The sequence below is a fragment of the Coloeus monedula genome (genome assembly GCF_965178545.1).
Source record: "Coloeus monedula genome assembly, chromosome: 21".
NCBI lineage: Eukaryota > Metazoa > Chordata > Aves > Passeriformes > Corvidae > Coloeus > Coloeus monedula.
The window spans coordinates 10,363,340-10,376,996 of record NC_138801.1 but is presented as its reverse complement, the minus strand read 5'-3'; the positions used below and the strand labels follow the sequence as shown (position 1 = coordinate 10,376,996).

The following is a 13,657-nucleotide window of genomic DNA, read 5'->3' as shown; positions in this document are numbered from 1 at the left end:
GGAGCACACCCACCCCTGCAGGGAATTTGCCTGGGTGCTGTAACCCGCCTGAGGTCGTGCCATGCCGGGGGGAGAGCACTGGGGGTGCCTTCGGATGGAGATTTTATCCACAGAGGAAAGGGCACGGCTGGGGGGCCACCAGGCAATGCCCGTGTGTCCCATCAGGGCCATGCACAGGGCCATGAGTGAAGGGTTTGTCACCTTCTTCACTTCTGTGTGCCCAAGGGCTCAGCCCAGCTCACAGCCCGTGGCTGCGGGAGTGATTTTTTCCTACAGGCTCAAGGGAGCAATTTGCTTTTGCTTCATTACCTGTGTCAGTGGGGCCAGTCCCCCTTCTAGCAATGCACTCCCCAGCTGAGCTGCCTGGGAAATTTCGAAGAGATTGACACAGATCCCCATCTATAAAGCTTCTGAAAATCTGGTAAAATTCACCAGCTGGGCACGAGAAAGAAGCCATGGGCCAGTGCCTCCATGGAAGGAGCCTGCCCACTGCCCCACACGACAGCTGTGGGCGTGGGAGGGAGCTGAGATAACTCTGAGATAGCTCAGACGTGTGCAGGGAGGGATTTTGGGGGCAGAGGGATGGGGAGCTCACACTCAAATGCTCTCTCTGCCTTTCCCTGCAGTGCACAGAGGGAGGGATGGGGCAGCCCCAGGGGGCTGTGGGGCTGCTCTGTCCTGCTCCCAGCTGGGATCTGAGAGCCTGTGGGGATCTGCTGGGATGTGGGGGCTCCATCAGGCCATCACTCCACTGCCCGGGGCCGCTCTGGCACATTCCAGGCTGCCCTGCTGAGGGCTGTGCCCCCCAGTCCCAGGGCAAGCCTCTCTGTGCTGCACTAAGCAGCCTCTCCAGTCACCACTTGTGGGTGCTGGTGAAGGAGTCCTGACCCTGACCTTGGTCAAGAAGGGCCACTTTTCCCCCCACTCGCACCTTCCCACCCTGACTAACAAGGGCGTCTGCTGAGCATCAGCTGCCAGTGAGACCAGTAGTAAAGAGGAAAACTCTTTCCAGTGAAGAAGCCTCATGAGGGCCTGGAGTGGTTCCGCTGAGAGCAGGAAAAAGCCATCCCCAGTCTGGAGAGAGAGACAGACCTCACTTCGACTACCTCACTTCAAGGATAAGGGGCTGGAACTGAAAAAGTTCTCCATTTGCAGGATGTCTAAAATCCACTTTCCAACTGTTCCAGCAGCACAGCAGATCTCCTTTAATTTATTAATTTATCTCCCTGATCCTCTGCTGCAATGATCTCCTGGGGGGTGATGAGGGGCTCCTCTGGGCACCCAGGGTGTCCCTTCAGCCCCACACGTAGGAGAGGTCCCCCAGGGTGGTGTTGAAGAGCACAGACCCTCCTGCCTCCCGAGCTGTGCACTCCCCCAGGCTCTGCTCTCACACACTCTGTGCCATCTCACATTTTTCATGGTGCCAAGATGCCAATGCCAATGCCAGAAGCAGAGGAGATACAAACACCCCCAGTGACCCGAGCACAGTCCAGCCTGGCCAGGCAGGGGCCCAGCTTGGGCGGGTCAGAGGGGGATTTTTGCAATGCTCAGTCCATCAGATCTCCCTGGGGCCTCTCCGTAGCGACGGGCACCACAGCGATGGGAGCCACTCTGCTGCCTTTACCCCGAGACTCCCTCTCCCCTCCAGTTCCCTGCTGACCTCACTCAGACGTGGCAGGGGTTCCAGAGAGCCCTTCCCAGACAGGGCAGGGCTGTGCTGGATGGTGTAAGGGTCTCGGTGAAGGAGCAGCTCATGATTTCATAAGATGCACATACAAGGAGGCCAAGCCAGAGTGCTCTGCCTGACAACTGCAGCATCATTTCTAGCACAAATGTTTGGGTACTGGGACCAATAAAACTCACTTCCCTCGGGTATCTTTGTTGAAAGATTGGGCACAACTCATGGACCACTGTGCTTGACTGGAGATGCTCTGAGAGCATCCAAAGTTACTGGGCAAACCTGTCTGTGCTGAGCTCCATACCTTTCCTCCCCCTGGTAGCCTTGAGAGGAGCATAATTAACCCAACTTCAGCCCCTGCGAAATTTAGCTAAAATTGTCTGATGCTTCCAAAACCAATTAGGGGCGTACATACAAAGTGATCCTACAAGCTTGTTTCCATAGAAACTGAGCTGAAAGATATAATTTCCTGAATTAAAACAAAAAAGGAAGCAAGCTGATCACTGGAAACCAAAAAGGGAACAGCTGAATGTCCCCATGTCACAAGCCAGCCTGTCCTGCATGGGGTGTGCAGAACCTTCCACTGTCCTATCCCATGGCTCCACACCCCTCTGCTCCCCCCTCCACTCCCACCTTTGCTGTCCCCTCCAGTGCCCAACACCCTCTGCTCCTCTGCCCAGTCCCTGCCTATGCCCCATCTCCTGTCTGCAACTCCCTGTTCTTCAGCCTTGGTGGGCAGGAGGCTGAGCACGAGGCCAGCCAGGCAGGAGTGCTCTGAGGGGCGCTCGGGGTGGGCAACTTGGGCTCCCTGCCCAGTCTCTGCCAGGGCAATGTACCCCACAGCCCTGAACCTACTCAACACCCCAAATACTCCATGGAGAGCATGTCCCTGCCGCCACACCGGGTCAGCACTGCGGCCGTGGGTCTCTCCTCCAGCCCTGAAGGGAGCCAGGCGGGGTTTATGGGGCTGTTTTGCAGAAAATGTGTTTTAAATAGGAAAAGACTGGCAGAAGCAGAGGCAGGACCCAGCCCCTTGGGGTGAGCACTCCAGGCCAGCACAAGGCTGGACAGCACAGGCTGAGCACAGCCCTGCAGAGATGGAGCAGGACCTGTCAGGTGCAGGATCCTCTCTCCCTGCCCCCCTGGGCCCTGTCACAAGGGCCCTCACAGGGACATTTCTATCGGATCTGTCTCCTCCCCACAGCAGCAAGAAGCAAATTCCCCCTGAACACTTCCTGCCTGCTCTGCCAGCTCTGTTGCCAGCCCTTTCCATCCAACCATGCCTGGTGGGACCCTGCCAGGGTGTGCAGGCCCCAGCCCTGCCAGCCACCATCACCGTCACTGCCATGGCCTTGGCTTGCTGACCACCTTGCCATGGCTTCCCTGGTGGGAGATGCCAAAACCTGCTGCTGCTCCAGCCAAGCAGTGCTGCTGGTGCCTCTCTGGGAGCCTCTGCTCCTCCTCCTGAAATTTGACTTCATTTAGCATGTAGGCGGAGTGACTATTTTTGCACTGAACATTTACATTTGTGAATATTCACATTTTCCAAGCAAAGGCCGATTCGTGCTTCAAAGCAGGCTCGATCTCACCCACTGAGCTCGTGTGCCTGGATGAAATCCTGCAATGGCATTTGGAAGGCCTGGCTCTGCTCAGCTCCTCCTTTTGCCTTTATGAAAGCTTTAGGTGTTTGCCAAGCGGGCTGCGAGCTGAGGGCCAGGGCAGCACCTCAGTGCCCAGGCACTGCCTGCACATGGCAGGTCCTTATCCAGCCTGGAAGTCTCTGTGTTCCCACAGGGACAGCTGAGACACTGGGATCTGAACCTCTGTCTTGAGTGCTGGCCAGACTGAACGCCACGTGAAGCCTCAGGATATTCTGTTATCTCCCCTACCAACATCCCACAAACCCAGAGAAGGGAATGCAACCAAACAACCTCCAAGCCCCAGAGAGATCCTGCCCAGTGTACAGGCTCTAACAGGATCCTCCTGCCCCATCCACAGGCCCCCAGAGCCCCCAGAACCCCCTGGCTGTCAGCAGTGAGCAGGGCAGAAGCCAGCTCACGCCTTTGCTGTGGCTGGAGAGCAGCGAGCCCAGCAGGCTGGCAGAGCAGCACTGCAGAAATCATCCCGCACTATGTAGGTCAGCACTGGCAGCTGCAAAAAAATTATGTACCCTGGAATGCAGGGGAGAGAGAGAGAGAGGGAGGGAGCTGCAGGCTGGGCTGGAGAGGGTGGACAGACAGACACAGAGTGTAGACATCATTAACCCTCCTGACGGGCACTCTTGGTTTACAGCACACGTATGAGGTACTAGACCAGAAGCATGCATCAGTTACCTTATCAGAATATATAGACATGCGTGTTGTCAGACCAATGACAGGGATCCTGTAGAAGCCAGCTGTGTATGACACAGGTGTTGGCGTTAGGTGATCGTTGGGAGCAGGAGGGTGGCTAACTAATATTGCATAGACCTGTAGGACAGGATACACGACACAAACATTATTTCACAGGAGCGCATCGGCCATCCAGCGTGATTTTTTTTTCGCTTTTCTTTTCTGCAACGCTAAACAGCCCCGTGCTAGCATGAGAACGGCACTGAAATGAGTGGGATCAGGGAAGCAAGGGCTGTGCTGGGAGCCAGGGGTGCTGTGCCACGGCTGGGGGTGATGGCTCTGCGCAGGGTTATATCCTAATGGAATGCCATGCCCAACCGCCCCGCTCGCTAAACTAATAACTTCCATGGATTACAGATTAAAGGGAAGCATCTCCCTTCCAGTCACACTGTGTAATGCGATTTCCTTAACCACACATTTAATACTCGGTTGTAATTCCCCTCTGAGGACTATTACAAACAAAGTGGTCAGCTGGGACTGTGGCGGGAGCGGGAGCGCAGAGCCAGGGAGCGAATCAGCCATCTGGCCCTGGGCACGCAGGAACGGCTGAGCCCGGAGGGCGGGGGCAGGAGCCGGGATCTGCCCTCAGCCGGGAATCTGGGCTACACCGAAATGGGGAAGGAGGATCTCGGCAAAACCCTGCTGTTACGGCAGAGCTGGGCTTTTGGTCTCCAGCAGGATCCTGCTTTGTGTCAAAGGGACAGGAAGGAGCTGGGTAATAATCCCTGGGGGATCCTTCACTACACCAATGCCCCTTCACAGCACAAGGAATGTCCCCAGCTGGTGACAGGTCTCCAGCTAGGGCGAATCAGTGCGAGGACTTTGATGTCTGGAGGAAATAACTCTTCCTTCTCCAAGCATCTGCCCAAGCCCCAGGATGTGCTCTGCGCCCGGGCTGGAGGGACAGATTGCCAGGACAGGAGAGGAAGATAAAGCGTGCCTGGGGAAGGGGGCCTGGGGGGAAGAGGGAGGATCCTGCTCAGCACTGGGAGGGAGTAAATTGAGGGTGCAGAGGCAGCTGGGGCAGGGGCTGGAGACCCTACGTGGAAATAGGGAGAAATTGCTAAAGAAGAGGCTGGGGAGGTCCTGGGGACGCAGGAGGAGGGGATGCCCTGGGCAGAGGTGCCCGGTGCCGGAACAGAGGACCGGCATCCAGCAGCGCTGGGGCAGGGCCCTGGGCCAGGAGCAGGTTCGGGGCAGCGGCCGGGCTGTGCGGGGCTCGGGCTGTGCTGTGGCACACAGCAGCCGCCGACAGGAGCCATTTTGCGTGCGCGGGTTGCCAGCCCCTCCTCTGCCTCGCAGCCCCCTGCTCGGGCACAGCGCCAGCGAGCGGGGCCAGGGACCTGGGCCCCGCTCTGGGCACAGCGGCCGGGACAAGCCCTGCGTGTCAGGACAGAGCAGCCACCCCCGGACCCCGGCCCCAGCACCCGCAGCCCCCCCGCGCCCCGGCTCCGCTGCCGCCCGCACCGCCCCGCTCCCGCAGGGATGTGCCGACACCAGCCCGGCGCTCCGCGGGGTTCGCCGCGGGGCAAGGCGTGGAGGGGGCACGGCCACGGGCACCCATCAGCCGGGAGCGCTGGATGGAGTCTCAGCTCAGTGCGGGACCCGGCTGAGCCTCCCCTGCTGCCGGCGGACAGCCCGCGCTGCCCGGCCTGGCCACCGCCGCCGGGGTGTCCCCAGCCATCCCCAAGCTGAGCTGCCGAGGTGCCAGCTCTGCTCCACTCGGCCCCCTGCCCTCCCTGGCTGTGTGTGCCCGGTGCGCACACGCATTTCTCTGCGTGATGGGGTGGGTGAGGCTCCGCGGTGGGGGCGTTCACGCAATTTGGGTGCGCGTTCGCACCTGCGCACGGGCCCACGCGGACCTCCCGCATGTGCGGGGGTGTGCTGGAGGAGGGGGTGGGTCTGTACCTGCCTGTGTGCCCCCCGATGGCCCCGACTGACGGACTGCGGCTGGCTAGCCGGGCTCAGCACCCAGAGCACACGCAGGGGAGGTGGAGAGGCCAGGCCGCGGGCTGCCCGGGGCACCCCAGGCTGCACCCACCAGCACTGAGGGTTTGGACTGCACCCTCGGGTGCGCTGGGAGTGACCCGTGGAGGGAGGATCATTTTGAGCTCGTGTGCGCAGTCATACGCAGCACACGGAGTCCGTGCGCGTGTGCAGGCAGTGTGTGTCAGTGCAGGTGTGCTCCCTGTGTCTGTGCACGCTCTGAGCACAGCGTGTGCCCGTGTCCCGGGTGTGCGTGGGGCAGGGCCCTGCACACAGATGTGTCCATGTGTCACAGCGCCTGTGCACGCTGGCACGAGTGCAGGCACCTGTGTTGTGTGTGAGCCCGTGTTTGCACAGCAGTGCGTGTGTGCACGTGGAATGTGTGTGTGAAGGTGGAATGCGTGTGCACATGGAGTGTGCGTGTGCATGGAATGTGTGTGTGGAGTGTGTGTGTGCACGTGGAATTGTGTGTGCATGGAGTGTGTGTGTGGAGTGTGTGTGCACGGGAATGTGTGTGCACACATGGAATGTGTGTGTGCATGTGGAATTGTGTGTGCACATAGAATGTGTGTGCACACAGAGTGTGTGTGTGCACGTGGAATTGTGTGTGTGGAGTGTGTGTGTGCACATGGAGTGTGTGTGTGCACATGGAATTGTGTGTGTACGCGTGGAATTGTGTGTGCACATGGAGTGTGTGTGCATGGAGTGTGTGTGTGCACATGGAGTGTGTGCACATGGAATGTGTGTGTGCACATGGAATTGTGTGTGCACATGGAGTGTCTGTGAATGGAGTATGTGTGTGGAGTGTGTGTGCGCACACGGAGTGTGTGTGCACATGGAGTGCAGCCCCTGGGCATTCCCACAGCACCTGTGAGTGCACAGTGGGTGTGCACAAGCGGCGTTCCCCATGCCCACATCTCCCCACAGTTTGGGGATGCCTGTGTGTGCTCACACGTAGCTCCGTGTGTGCCCGTGGTGCCTCTGTGTGTGATGTACATGCATGTTGCTGTGTGCATGCACAGCGTTGGCTGGGCATGTATGTGCACCCACTCAGGGGCCCGTGTGTGCCCTGCTGTGGGTGTGAGCCTGTGTGTGCTCAAGGGCTGTGTCTGTGTGAGTTTCTGTGTGCTCAGGCTTCGTGTGTGTGAGCCTGTGTGTGCCCTGGTGCGTGTGTGGGTGCTTGTGTGCACCCCAGAGTGCATGTGTGATCCCCTGTGTGCCCTGAGGGCTCTGTGTGTGTGCCCCAGGGCTGTGTGGGTGCCCCTGCGTGCCCCGGGGTGCTGCTGTGAACCCGGGGCGCGTGTGTGAGCTCGTGTATGCTCTGAGGTGTGTGTGTGAGCTCATGAGTGACCCGGGTGGGGGTCGCAGGTGGCCATGCGTGCCCTGGGGCATGTGTGCGAGCCCATATGTGCCCCCGGAGGGGGTGCGTGTGCCCGTCTGTGCCTGGGGGCTGTGCAGGTGCCCGTGTGCTTCCCGTCGGGTGTGCGGGTGCCCGTGTGTACCCAGGCTGTGTGCGGGTGCCCGTGCGTGCCCCAGGCTGGCTGAGGGTGCCCGTGCGTGCCCGGACTGTGTGCGGGTGCCCGTGTGTGCCCGGGGGTGCGGGGAGCGCGCAGCCGGCCGCGCTTACATAAAGGCTGCAATGCGGGCAGCGGCCCCGGGCCCGGGCACGACCCCGCACGCCGCGGCTCGGCCGGGGGGCACCGCGGGGCCGGGGCGGGGTGGCCGCGGGGGCGGCGGCTCGGGTCCCGCCGGGGACGGGGCGGGGAGGGGGTCGCCGTCCCGGGGTACCTGGCTGGAGATGAGGTCCTCGCAGACGGACAGGGCCATCTGGATGGCGTTGGGCTTGTGGGTGACGGAGGTGGCGTTGAGCTGGAGCTTCCAGGTGCCGTGCCGCTTGTTGGCCTGGTTCACCGCCTCGCGGAAGATCTGCTCGTGCTTCTTAGTGCTCAGCACCGCGCCGATATTGACGATCTTGGGGTCGCAGCCGGCGCGGGCGAAGGACGAGGAGAAGAGGAGGGCGAGCAGCAGCAGCCGCATGGTGCTCATCCACGGGCGGCCCGGAGCCCGCCGGGCCCCCTGCGCCCCCCGCCCGCCCGCCCGCCCCGCGGGCCGCCCGCCCGGCTCAGCGCGGCCCCATCGGGCTCTGCCCGCGGGCTGTGCCCGGAGCTCGGCGTGGGCGGTGCGGGCGCTGCCGGGCGCTCCCGGGCGCTCTCCCCGGTGCTGAAGCGCCCGCGCCGCTGCCGCCGCTCCGCCCCGCCCCGCCCGCCCCGCGCTGCCGCAGCGCCCGCCCCGCGCCCGCCCCCGGGACCCCCGCCCGCCCCGGGCGCTGCGGCAGAGCCCCCCTCCCGCGGGGGTGCTGCGGGGTCGGTGGCAGCGCTCGCGGGGCGCGGGTCCCGCTGTCCCCGTGCCGGCTGCGGGGCGCGAGTGCGTCCCGCACCTCCTGCGAGTGTCGCTGGTGCGGGGGGTGCACAGCTCGGCCGGGGCTGAGCTCTGGGGGTCCGCCCTCTTCACCTGCAGTGCCCTTTCGGGATCAGGGCAACCCCGGTGCCTCGGAAGGCGCAGACACACCAGGCATTCGGTAAAGCAGGGACTCTTCCGCACCAGACTGGGGGTAAAACACGATCTGTGGGTTTGTTCTCCACACCAACATCCCCAGTTATGCAGCATCTCTGATTAACGCACTTCCCCAGCTCTGCCTGGGGACAGCTGTGTGTGACATGGACTCTGTCATGGTCTGTGTTCACTCCAGTGTTGGAGAACCTTCTCTTGACCAACACAGCTCCTGGGCAGAGATGTTCAAGCAGATGCTCAGCCTGGTTCCTTGGCTTCACTCTGTCCCTCCAGACAGAGCCACCACTCTTCCAGACATTAGCTCACAGGGCAACCAGCCATTTCCCTCCATTAAATTCACCATATTACTCTGGGATATGACCTTAAGATTTCTCTGCTGAGGAGATTTCTTGGAGTTCTCATCATCTACCTGCTGCTGGGCTACCATCAGCCTCCCTTAAGGAAATGGAGACACAGCAGCCAGTGGCCAACATCTGGAGGGCAGGCCAGCTCCATGGTGGAAAGAGACTGAGTTTCACTCCTGGACCACATCTGTCCTGCTCCAGGGCCAGAGGGGTGAGGTGGCCAGAACAGCACATCGCTCCCCAGAGTTGCCACTTAGGCCTTTTTGGAGAAAACAGCAGTTGCAGGTAGTGAGAGGGTGTTGCTTTGCCACTGCACGGGACAAACGCCACAGCCAGCCCGGGCAGGCAGCAGACCGAGCACTGCTGAACCAAACTCACCAGGGATATTTTTACACCGCCATTTCTGAGGCGCTGCTGCAGCCCACCTCTGTCCCTCCTTTGCAACGTGAGTTGAAGCAGAATATTTTCCCCCAACGCAAATTTTCTCACTGGCATCTCTGAAGTGCGAGTTGCCATGGAAACCATTTTGCCTGTGTCCCACATTGCCCACATGCACTCGGAAGGAGCTGCAGGAGCAAAATGGCCGTTGTGTAACGCTGCAGGGCTCGGCATGGAGGGCTCTGGGGGCTGTGCAGCCCCTTCCAGCCGTGAGACCCTCTCAGGGAGCTGCAGACCATGGCCTGGGGAAGCAGTGAAACCCATCCAGGTCATGACGCGCTCCGTGAGAGAAGGAAAATGGCCCCACCTCGCCTTAACTCTTGCAGTGCTTGGTGTGGAGCTCCACACCAACCCTGCTGTTCTCCTGGAACAGACTTCTAGGTACGTTTAACCCTTTTCAGTGTCACCGTGCCATTCTCACGCCTCCACACGTGGAGCTGAGGGCCTGGCTGGATCCACACGGTGTGGGTTTGTCCTGAAGGGACAAAGGGTGCAAGGCAAAGAGGGCTGCATCCCTACCCTCGGTCTGCACAGAGCTGACTTCATTCCTTCCTCTGCCTACCAGGTGCACCTGCAGTAGGTTGTGTTGGAAGAAACTGTTCTGGAGTGGGCTGTACAGACCTGGATCCTGGTGGGTGTGATGGCAGTAGAACAACAAAGTCAAGACCTGGCCACAGCAGGTGGCTTGGCAGAGAAGACAAAGGAAAGCAGGCTTGAAACGTTATTTGGAGTGCAGGAGCTCTTTGCCTCTGATTACCTGGAGTTCCCTGCAGGGAGAAGGAGTGCAGCTATTGAGTCCCTCCCGTGTTGCCCAGGACTCTGGGATGACCACGCTCAGGAGGCAGGCTCTTCCCTCTGTGCCTCCATTCATTTTTTGTCTCCAGAGACTCTTGTTTCTGGCACAGTTGTGGAGATCTGAAAGATGCCTGCTTCCCTCTCAGGTCATGCCTCCCCCGTCCATGTTGTGCTGGCGCCAGGAGCAGCCCGGATCACAATTCGCAGCAGCCAGGCTCAGCCAGCACAGATGTTGTCACCGCACGGGTCCCCCTCTTGCTGTGTCCTCAGGCTCTTTGATGCTCTGCAGGCAGAGGGTGTGTGCGGGGCTCTCCCAGGTGGGAGCTGTGTACGTGGGGAGCACAGCCACATCCACCAGCTGACCCTGCAGCCAGGAATGCTCTCTGCTTCCCCTGGCCCTGCCTCCTGGTACATCGTGGCAACCTCCTCAGCCACGGTTTAGGGTGAGAACTGACCTCGGCTGCCTGTTAGCAATTAGTGTAGTGTGGACCTGCTCTTCATAGCTGGCACCTTCTGGATGCAGGGGGTTGGACACGAGCATGGGAGGGGTGTTGGTGAGGTGTCAGTGCTGTAATTCCTTCCACAGGAAAGGAACCTGGAGACCTCGGAGGAGCAGCACTGAACCCAGCTGGAAACTTTACCCGCCTCGGAGTAAGGCATCAGCCCCAGTGGTAGAGTAGGTAATGGAATTTCATAAAAGACCAAATCAAGTATTAGGAATATGAAGTTTGTGCCACTCATTGTAGAGCTACCAAACAAACTCAATTCTTCTTTTGAGAAAGCTGAAAGGAACTGAGAGCAGTGACAGCAACACAGGCTGTGGAAATGCTTCCTGTGTGCAGCTGCAAGGTTAATCTGAGGTGTAAAACGGGCAAAGCACATGCTGAGGGGCCTTGGCAAGGCTCCAAGGCCTGGTACTGAAGAGCTGCCATGGCACGTGCGTGGTCCTACAGGGATGAAGGGATTTGCAATGTGGTTGCCACTTCAGTATTCCTGCCTTTGCTCTGGAAGCAGTCACTGACGATAAAATCTGTGAGACAGCAAATAATGATGCCAAATCCCTTGGATTGTTTGATAAGCACAGAACTGGAACATATTTTAGGACAGCCAGTGTAGGGCCATGAAAGCAGCAGCAAGCATTGTTTGTCCTGCTCTTCAGACAGGACTGCAGATCCAGTGGAGACAGCGATTGTAAAGGTGGTCTCTAATACTGACCTGAGGGTCTGAGATCATGAATTTCCAAACAAAAAGGTGGCATCGTCGTCCTTGGATTCACCCTGAGGAGTCAGAGCAGCAGCTGGCAATGACTTGAGCCTCTGTAGGAAGCACCGGGGAGCCCTGCACAGGAAGGCTGTTCACAGATCTGCCTTTGCCACCCTCCTGAGCAGAGTGTGTGGCACATCTGGAGTCCCTGCTGCCACAGAAAGGAGCTGCAGCATCATCCTGCAGCAGGTGATGAGAATTGAGGTGTCTCTCCCCCTGCGCTGCCAGGTTACTGCCTCTCTGCATCACCCGTGTGCAGAAGCATTCCCAGCATCCGGCAGAGCTCTGCCTTCATCCCGGGAGCTGGGCACGCACGGGGTGGGGGAGCGCAAACAAGATGCAAGCAGTCAGTCTGGCTTCTGGATACCACGGTGTTCCTGAGCAGGCAGGGAGATCTCGGGTGAGAGGCAAGAGGATGGGACATGGAACATCGACAGCCAGAGGTAAAGACAGTGAGAAACCCCAAAGCACCTCCTGTGCAATCAGAGGGAACCGAATGTGCAGCAACACAGTCAGATGTGCAGTAGGAGGGGTGGGAAGTTCAACTGCGAACATTTTCTAGGGGAAAACCAGGATTTGCGTGTTTGAAATGCACTGTAGGGAAAATTTCATTTTGATAACATTCCAATTTTCTGCTGGAAAACCAGCCAGAAGGTGGCTGGGCTTCAGCTGCCTGCACATGGTGTCCCAGGAGATTGGACAACTTGTCCTTGGGGACTTCCAATCCCCTGGGGCTGCCACATAGCAGGGGCTGGAAAGCACCTCAGAGGGATGGTCACTGCTTGGGGATTTCCTGCACTTCTTCACCTCAGGGGATGCTGGAGCCTGGGCCTGGTGATGGAGAAATGGAGATGGAGCACATGGGGGAACATAAGCAGCCTTCGGTGCCCCCCACCACGCTCCGCCCGACAGCCTGGGTGCCCCTGGGAAAGCTCCCCGGTGGGATGGGGCTGCCTGCCTGCACACAGCAGAGCTGCCAACAAGAATGTCCCCCTCAGTCTCCAGGGACTCTTTGGGAACCCTGGGACACACCCAGGATCTCCATGGTGGGGTGGTGGTTGGTGCCTGTGCAGCACCTGCTCGAGCAGAAACCATCCCACCATTTGGAGGGGCTGGAGGGGCCAAATTCCCCGGGAAAGGGGCCACAGGAGCTTCTCCAGGTGGCTGTCTGTCCCCAGCAGAGTCCAGGGGGTGACAGGCCCCACTGGTGGGCAGAGGTGCCACGGCTGTGCCCTGTCAAGGGAGAGTGAGATCTCCAGGCATTTCCAGCCTCTTGGAGCTGCAGTGAAGCTGAAACAGGGGAAGGAAAAAGGGGTCGATGACAAATGAGGTGCTCTGGAACTTGTAACCCTTCCAGAGACAAAACCAGGACATTGTTTTCACAGTGATGGATGCAGGAGTTCCCATCTCTGACACCCACCTTCGGGAGGAGGCAGCAAACATCTCCTTTGGGTGCATGCCCCAGCCTCCTGTCCCCTCACAGGAGCCCAGAGCATCCCTGGTGTCCCAGCCCTGCACTGCCCCAGCCAGGGGTGGATCTGTCCCTTGCAGTGGATGAGGCCTGGGGCATCTCAGTACTCAGCACCTCACCCTGCTGCTGGGAAATGTTCATGTTTCTGCAAAGCTTCAGGAGCTCCAGGGGCTCTCCAGTCTGTGCAGCTCCACATGAATACCTTGGGAGGACAGAAAATGGAGAGTGGCTTTCCAGTCTGCCAGATGGGGCTTTTGAAGACACCAAACATGATAAATGAGATGTGCACAGCCTTGGGAGGAGCTTTGGAGGAGCTGAGCAAAAGAAACAAAGCCCAGGCTGGCCCAGTGGTGACAGTGTGGCATTTAGGGGCAGCAGCTGAGTGGCACCAGCCTTGGTGCTGCTCTGGATGCCCTCAGGAGGCTGGAGGGGGGAGCCTGGCTGGGCTCCAGCATCACCAGAACAGAGAAGTGATGGGTGACAGCTCAAAAACATCCAAAACACGGGAATGTGGTGACAAGCCTGCCCCCCTGGGAGCCGTGCCCTCCTGTCGTGTGTGATTGATGTTTGATAGAAGATCCAAATTTTGTTGCTGAGGATGGAAAGAAAGATTGATTACACAAGTTCTGTTATGAAACCAGCCTAAAAAAACCCCAACCATGATGAGACAACACCAGTTTTGGAGAAAACACTGCTTTTATCTCATCTCCTTCCCTGAAGG

General features: G+C 59.2%; 1 protein-coding gene across 4 annotated transcripts in view; it reads right to left on the bottom strand.

Moving 5' to 3' along the window:
* Nucleotides 1–8,100, bottom strand: part of GRIN1 (glutamate ionotropic receptor NMDA type subunit 1) — a gene marked incomplete at both ends in the record, with an annotated part of 36,371 nt that extends 28,271 nt beyond the window's left edge. For all 4 annotated transcript variants that reach the window (XM_082295156.1, XM_082295157.1, XM_082295158.1 and 1 more), the window contains 2 exons: nt 4,012–4,146; nt 7,843–8,100. In XM_082295156.1, the coding sequence (XP_082151282.1) occupies nt 4,012–4,146; nt 7,843–8,100 (393 nt within the window). The remainder of the gene's footprint in view (nt 1–4,011; nt 4,147–7,842) is intronic.
* Between the last annotated feature and the right edge of the window lie 5,557 nt (nt 8,101–13,657).